This window comes from Argentina anserina, chromosome 2, assembly GCF_933775445.1.
Source record: "Argentina anserina chromosome 2, drPotAnse1.1, whole genome shotgun sequence".
NCBI lineage: Eukaryota > Viridiplantae > Streptophyta > Magnoliopsida > Rosales > Rosaceae > Argentina > Argentina anserina.
This window is the reverse complement of record NC_065873.1, coordinates 16,989,371-16,997,817: the sequence shown is the minus strand read 5'-3', so window position 1 is coordinate 16,997,817 and position 8,447 is coordinate 16,989,371. Positions and strand designations below refer to the sequence as shown.

The following is an 8,447-nucleotide window of genomic DNA, read 5'->3' as shown; positions in this document are numbered from 1 at the left end:
GCAAATTATAAAATAGTACAATTTCTCATAATAAATTAGAAAAATATCACTACTTATTTTCCAATTATAAAACTGTCATCTCAATTGACTAGAAATTAGAAAATAATCAACAAGCTTAGAACAAAATTAGAAAATAGTCACTTTTAAAATATTTTCCGGACAATTTTACTTTTTTTTCTTCATTATCTTTTTCTTTTTCATCTTTCTTCTTTTTCTAATTTCGGCCATAACTTTGTCGTTTGGCGATGGATTTGAAAGTGGTTGGTACCATTGGGACGATCTTTCTCCCTTCTTTCATTTGATGCCATACCCACTACGAACCGATCACCGTATAAAGCGCCTAACCCTCGAAAGGGGCTGCCGCCGTCGATGGCGGTGATCCAAGCAATTCCGGAGAAATCGAAGATCAATGTTCCATAATTCTAGTTATTATTTTCATTATGAGCATACTCATACCAATCTCTTTTAAATTTTAACATAATTTTGCATATTTAGACATTTCCTCTCGGCATGTCACACTCGTAGTCACACATGTTGTCACACTACCTATCACACCGGCTGTCAAACCGGCTATCACACCTGCTGTCACATGTCACACACTGTCACACATTCTGTCACATTAGTTGTCACACACGCTGTCACAATGTGATTATGTTACAAGAAATTGAGAAAAAGAAGAAAAAGAAGGAGAAGGAGAAGAAGATTTTGCTATGGGCACCCAGAAACTACTATGGGCACCCATCATCACATATTTTCCGATTTAAGCATTTTCCGGCCACCCTGCTTGGGCTACTGCTGTCTATCAACCTCTTCTCAACGTCGACGTCGTCTCTCTAAAAAATTTCAATCATTTTATGGAAAATCCCTATGCCATACCGCTGGATTGCCATGCAAATTAGCTCTTCCTCATCCCCGGCCACTAGCTCGGTGTCATCTTACCATCTTTGCCCACGTCGGCCTCTCGTTGAATCTGGTCAGGATGTGTCATTGTTGGCGTCCTTATATAGAACCTTGAAGGAGTCGTGGACCTGGCCATCGAAAGGCTTCGACTTCATGTGCTTGATCATCAGCTCTGACAATTGCTTGAAGTCGAACGACGCCATCAAATTCACCAAAAAACTATGGATTTAATCTGGGCTTGGGTCGGCTAGGAGCGGGGAAGGATTTGAGACCAGTGGTGAGGGTGGTGGTGAACCGGGATGGCAAGGGGGTGGCAGGATTGGAATTTCAATTTTGAGAGAGAGAGAGAGAATTGGGCAATGGCATTTTGCGTAAATCTTGTGAAATTCATGGACAACGTTAAAAGAGAATTAGGAATCTGATTTTTTTTAATTTTAAAATCTTGCTTGACATTTTTTCTAATTTCATATATAAAATATGACTTTTTTATAAGAAACTCATTTATGTATTAGATATTGCATGCCAAAAAAGATATAATAATATGGGGGATCTTGGGGTCCAAGTTAAGGAGTCTGAAAAAACTTTAAAATACCGAAACACAGAAATTAAGAAACAATCAAGCAAATTTCTAAAAGACATTCCTCCCAGCTGATTTAATTGAAACGCTAGAAACACTATAAAATAGAGGATGAGAGTGGAGCCAAACTGGTCAGCTATCTTAATTATCTGCTTTAGCACCTAATATTTCAGTTTATGGAATCTTATGTGCTTTGGCAACTAGTTTTATGTTGCTGACTTTTGCTCACCATGTACATGTCTAAAAGTTATATGATGAAACTGAGAAGCCAAAAACTTAATATCTTGACAAAGAAATGATTGGCCAAGGGATTTGAGCACGACTACATAAGACAACCATGAGTAATTTAGAAGCCCCTCCAATAACCAAGTTCATGCAACGATTCTAAAAACATGTAAAAAGTCGACCTTCACGAAAATCTAGGGCTGGGCATATATCGGTTCGGTTCGGTTTGTAGTCTAAACTGAAACCGAACCACTTTAATCAGTTTTCTAGAAATTCAAACCATTTACTGAATTAAATTAATCTGAACCGAAACAATCGGTTTAACCGAAATTCGGTTCGGTTTCGGTTTACACCTCATACATAATTTTTTAAAAATTTTCAAGAGGTGAGACTCAAATTTCTACCAAAAAATGATGTCACAAATCAGTACATCAAACGCACGTCTCATTAATAACTATGTAAAGATTATATTTTTCTCATTTTGATAGATTTTCAATAAAACATCAAAATGTCAATGTTGAGATTCAAACTCCTGACCTATAATATAACAACCATGCGCTCTACCAACTGCACTAGACAACCTTCTATGTTATGTTTTGTTATTTTTTTGTACTAATACCAATTATTTATTATTTTTTAAATCATTAAATTCAATTCAATCGGTTCGGTTTTAAATCGGTTAGTTTGATCACGTAAACCATTTTCAAACCGGTTTCAGTTCGGTTTTTTTCATTTTTAAACTACATTTCTTCGGTTCGGTTATCCTAACCATATTTTCGGTTCGGTTCGGTCAATTTTGCTTGTTTAATTCGGTTTATGCCCACCTCTAAAAACATCCGCATAATGACCAAGATGGAATCTGACTAGAGAACCAACAGAAGCCTGTCCTTGTCGAATTGAACCATCAATTTGTACTGATTCTGGTCCAAGGGATGCTATTTCAAATAGAATTGAGGTAAAGATGATTGAGAATGATGACAATTAATTTTATAGCTAGTAATGCATTCCCACAGAATGAGCAGTGTAAAAAGCATGAGAAGGGTCAACTTGAGTAGCACGAAGTGAAAAAAAAATTCTACTGGCATGGGCCAAATAGATCAACATAGTAATCAGACTTAAAGTAATAATGGTTATTCGCCATTGATGAAGAGGAGATTCTATAATATAGAATGTCTAAACCTGCAGAGAAAGAGGACAAGCAAAACTTATTTATGATGATTCCATTTTTCAAACCCTAAACTCTAAATCTTTATGAAAACATCTTAAGATCATATGCTCTTCAAATGAAGTTAATAAGAATATATCAAGGCTTATATTCTGAAAATAGTCATTATTTTATTTATTCTCCGAAAGTAGTCATTTATTATCATATGTTATTATTCATTATTACTTAATTTATTTATTATATATGTGTGCTTTGTGAGTGCCAATGTCATCGAATCCAGGACCAGCCATACTTGCAAAGTAAAGCAAAGCCACCAGATTGTAAATGAATCAACTAAATACACGCATATATCAACCCCTACTCAAGAATATTAATTGCAACTATTTTAAATCGTTCAATTGTCCATAGCTCCACTTGAGAGGCTTCCCATTACCTTGGTTTTCTCTCTCAGAACATACTTCTGCACCTTCCCAGTCGAAGTCTTTGGCAGATCTTCAAATATAACAGTTTGAGGAGCCATGTACTGGGGTAACCGATCCCTGCAAAACTTTATAATATCCTCTGCACTAGGATTGCTTCCATTCTTCAATTTCACAAAAGCACAGGGTGTCTCCCCCAAAAATTCATCAGGCCTCCCTATAATAGCTACCTCAAGAATATCTGGATGCTTGAAAAGCACTGATTCTACCTCAATTGTGCTGATATATCTCCCCCCAGAAATTATAATATCTGAGGAACGATCCGTTACCACTAAGTAACCATCTGGGTGTCTAACTGCAAAGTCCCCAGTGCGAAACCATCCACTTTCAAATGCATCATGTGTCTTTTTAGTATCTTTAAAATATCCATTCATAACAGTATTGCCCCTAAACATAACCTCACCCATGGTTTTTGCATCAGGTGGTATACTCTTCATTGTGGCCGGATCTTTTACATCAAGCTCCTGCATCATGATATGTTGCAACCCTTGTCGCGACTTTAGTTTTGCTTGCTCCTCTTTAGGTAGGGAGTGCCATTCAGGTTTCCATGTGCACACTGTCCCAGGACCATAAGTCTCTGTCATACCATATGCATGTGTTACACTGAACCCTTGTTCTTCAATCTTCAACAGTATCGGGGATGGTGGTGGTGCACCCCCGGTCATGACCACTACCTTTCCTGGAAGTCGCCTTCGATCATCTTCTGGGGCATTTACAATCATATTTAAGATTGTAGGTGCACCACCCATGTGAGTCACCTGATGCCGAGATATAGAGGTAAAAATTTCTTTTGCACTGACATCTCTTAGGCAGACATTCATGCCACCTTGAGCAGCCACAGCCCAAGTGAGGCACCAACCATTGCAATGAAACATGGGAACTGACCATAGATATACAACCGTCGTTCCCATCTCATGATGGATAAGCTGCGCCAGAGAATTGAGGTAGGCACCTCTATGGCTATAAATGACACCTTTTGGGATCGAAGTGGTGCCTGAAGTGTAGCTTAGCGAAATTGCCTCACATTCATCTTTTGGCCGTAGGATCTCAAAATCTAGATCACCATTTCGTAGCAGGCTCTCATATTCTAAAGTTTCTGAAGGGTGATTGCAGAAATCAGGGGATGATTGATCACTCTCTGGAATTAAGACTAGAATGGGCAGCTTGGTACCAGTCTTAGATAATATATCAATTGCTCCCTTGGCAACTTGAACAAATTGGTAGTCCACAAAAATGATTTTGGCTCCTGAATGTTCAATTAAAACTGAAATCATTTCCGAATCATTGTGTGTGTTAAGTACACATAACACTGCCCCGGCCATAGGGACACCAAAATGAACCTCATAGGTTGCTGGAATATTGGGAGCCAATGTAGCAACCTGCAAAATCAACAACACTAGTGAACCTGCATATCACTATTCAACTGTCCAAGTACAATATGAATATTGGTGCTTCAAGATATATGGCAAACTGGAGTCAAGCGTAGAAAAGAAAAGAAATCAACAGTTTTTAAGGTTCATATTTGAAAACGCCATGAGAAAAAACAGTAATTAAAAAGTAAATCAGGATATAGAAACTTTGCAGCATGGTCATGCATACGTAAGTCATACTACAACCCACATAGATTCATCAATCCATATTTAGAGTGAAGATTTACTCTGAAGTTACAGAGTGAACTTCATTATTTCACTCACTTTTCGGTTACATTTTCACATCTTCCACTGTATAGAATTTAGAACATAATGCATCGATCACTCATGCAAAATTTCATACAATTTGATGGTTGTTTGATATTGACCTTCTGTAATTGTTATTTACACGAATGGTTTAAGTTGAACATATTCGGTTCATTCAGAGATTTAGTAATGTTTCAACACCTTAACGATCATCAAATTGGATGAAATGTTGCAATAGTGATCTATACATTATGTTCTAGATTATATATGGTGGAGATGTGGAAATGTGACCCAAAAATGAGTAAAATAATGAAATTCACTGTATAAAGTACTAGACGGTGGAAATCATGAAATTTTGAAGTGGTGTAAAAATGAAAATCCGAACCAAAATTATTAGCCAAGAAGCTAAGACACAGAACGATGACCATATTATGGAAGACTTGCGAGCAACTTGGGAATGTTTCACTAGTTCAAATCTTCTCAAAAATTTCGCAGAAGGATGTGGGTAGAAAACATAGAAGACAAAAAAGAAAACAAATATACTTGGATACAAGTCATACAACTGCTAACACAACACTATTGAGTTCAATAGACAATAATGGAAAACAGAATTTTTAGTTTCTTACAACATCGCCTCGAGAAATTCCAAGTTGGGAAAGAGCAGAGGCAAGTCTGGTGCATCGTTCAAGTGTCTCTCTCCAAGTGTATACGATGCTCCCATACACAATAGAAGTTCTGTCTTTGTACACTATAGCTGAGCGCTCCAAAAAGCTGATTGGAGAAAGAGGAACATAGTTGGCAGAGCACCTAATTGCTCCCTCCATCAATTTAGAGCAGGAAGATTAGTGATTAGTGATTAATTAGGATTTAGGACAAGGTGTGTAAGATAATTGAGAGAATGAATATTTAGAGAGTGGCCATCGGCTTGATTATAAAAGAGAGTGCAGAGTATTGGGGTGACAATATGAGACCATAGACATTGGCTTTATATAAGAGGTGAAAATCTCCTTGTGGACTCAGAGGAGTTAATGTCGTACTACATGCATGTGTAGGTAATTACAATCAATCTTTTGGTATTTACAAGTTAGCTTAGGAAATGTACTCAACAACCCCATTTTTTTAAGATTTATTTCCCATTAGCAACAAAATATTTCAATATTACAGTCAATCTTTCTGTATTTGCAAGTAATATAAGGAAAAATGCTCAACAACCCCATTTGTTGAGATTTATTTCCCCTTAGTAATAAAATGTTTCAAAATTGCAGAAAGATTTCTCTGTATTTGCAAGTTATCTATGGAAAAATGCTCAACATGTTGAAGGATAATGATGTGCTTATCCAAACATAATTTGAATATGTCAAATTCAATTTAGTCTTTGACTATAGTGATAGCTAGTGTTATAGATGAAGTAGGATTTATGGTTACGACTTGTTGTAACAACCTTATATAAAGGGTTATTAATCATCAATGAAAAATGGAGACCACTTTCCATTATATTTACTTCTCAAAGTTTTCTTACTTTCTTATAACACATTATCTGCACAAAACTTTAGCGTGAGTTTGATCAGCTAGAGAATCTTATCGATTTTATTTCCCTGTTGTGCGCTTGTTCCCTCAGTGGCACAACATCATAGCCTTGCGGAATGTTACCGCTATTAGCGTGAGCGTGATTGAAGGAGAGATTTACGGAGTGATTAGTGGAAATAATATAATTGTACACTTTATAGGGTTATTTATAGGACATTTTCGGTGTAAGATTAATACAAGCAATATTGATTTCTTCTTGGTATCAGAGCATGAAGAACTTGCTCTGTTTTTTCTGGGATTTTTCCTTCTTTCCTTTCTCCGGCAGCAAGCCCGGCCGACGACCTCGCTGTCACCGCCAGCTCAGAGCTTCTCCCCGAAGTACCTGAAACCGCGACATACCGGCTGTGAATACCGGAATCGCCTCATACCGGAACCCGCGTCTTTTGCGAGGTCCTCTCGACGGCGTAGCGCCTCCATGACGAGCTTCTCTCCGGCGAACTCCTCCTCCTGGATAAGAACCGGTACCCTCATGCAAACGGCTCCACGTTCCGGCAAACTCCTCCTCCTCGATGAGCGTCGGTACCCTCTTGCAAACGGCTCCACGTTTTTTTCTCCGCCGCATCAAGTCACCGCCAGCCGGTATCAAGCTCCCAAGCTCCGACGTCGAGCTTTTCCTCGTACCAAGCTCCGAATTTCGTCCCTGAAGCTACAAATTTGACCCGCACGGACCGGATTCGACCCGCCCGGCCCGCATTCGACCTGAACCGGCCAACTCCGACCTGGACCAGATTCAATCCGACCCGCTCCAGCCCAGATTTGCTAGTCTTGGTTGTCAGTGCAGGTTCACCGACAGTGCATGTGCACCCAAGACAGGGTCATATCAAATTTTTGGGGTTTTCGCTGTATAATTTCTGATTTTAAAAATTGTTTTTCAATGGGTTCTGGAGACGAAGCTGAGAGTTCTCAGATCAGTGATGTTCCGAAAATTTGAAGTATTTGTTAAGAGTTCTAACAGTGGTTCCTTTAGAGGAACCAAACTTAATGAGACCAATTTTCGTAAATGGAAGAGACTAATGGCAGCCATCTTCGAGGAATGCACAAGATGTGGCATGTAACCGGAGTAACTACGGCTCCTAGTGCATATGATATTATTGCCTACACTAAGTGGGACGACGATGATGGTCTTGTGATGTCAGTCTTTTGGAAAGCTATGAATGATGAGATAGTTGATTTGGTAGAGGCATGTGACACTGCGCATGCAATATGGCAGACACTGGAAGGCTTATATACTAATGACTTTGATTTCATACATGTTCATGAGTTAATGTGCACAGCTTTGGCGATGCAACAGGATGGGCAACCTGTGGGGCAATATTTTAGCAAACTAAAAAATATTTGAGTTGAGATTGATATGAAACGTCCTTGCATGATCAAGAATTAGGTGAATATTGTTTGGTACGAACACGAGAAGGAGCTTGAGCGAGTTCACCATTTCCTGAAAGGTCTTGATGCAAAGCATAACAGTGCGAAAGGAAAATTGCTCAGAAAGATCGAACCCCCTAACATAATTACAGCTTTCACATATATGTGTAAGGATAAATCTCAACAGGAGAGTCTTCATCAAACACAAGTTGAAGTTTCCAGTCTTACTGTTCGTGCTAGATCTCCAGCACCACCCCTCCAACATGCCACTTCAACTCCCCTTTATCAGCAAGAACCACCACCAGGCTTCGAGAATCAGCCACGCCCTCCTTACTCTTATTGTCGTGATACTAACCATTCTCGTGTGACTTGTTAGAAGCTGTATCCACACCTTCGACCTAAGAGGCCTAATTACCGTCCCAAGGCGAAATCAGCGATTCAATTCGTCCATGAACCAGATATCTACGGTGTGGTTG

General features: G+C 38.9%; 1 protein-coding gene across 1 annotated transcript; it reads right to left on the bottom strand.

The window, feature by feature from the left end:
• Positions 1-3,261: 3,261 nt before the first annotated feature.
• Positions 3,262-5,846, bottom strand: LOC126784065 (butanoate--CoA ligase AAE1-like). Its single transcript, XM_050509564.1, has 2 exons — positions 5,649-5,846; positions 3,262-4,725 (listed from the first exon to the last, which is right to left on the bottom strand). The coding sequence occupies exons 1-2, from the start codon at positions 5,844-5,846 to the stop codon at positions 3,262-3,264; spliced, it is 1,662 nt and encodes a 553-aa protein (XP_050365521.1).
• Positions 5,847-8,447: the final 2,601 nt, after the last annotated feature.

What these genes read in the sequence shown, in the direction of transcription:
- LOC126784065 (XM_050509564.1), bottom strand. Translation starts at nt 5,846, where the DNA reads ATGGAGGGAGCAATTAGGTGCTCTGCCAACTATGTTCCTCTTTCTCCA. An exon ending in GAATTTCTCGAGGCGATGTT is followed by an intron (nt 4,726 to 5,648) that starts GTAAGAAACTAA and finishes TTGATTTTGCAG; the next exon opens with GTTGCTACATTGGCTCCCAA.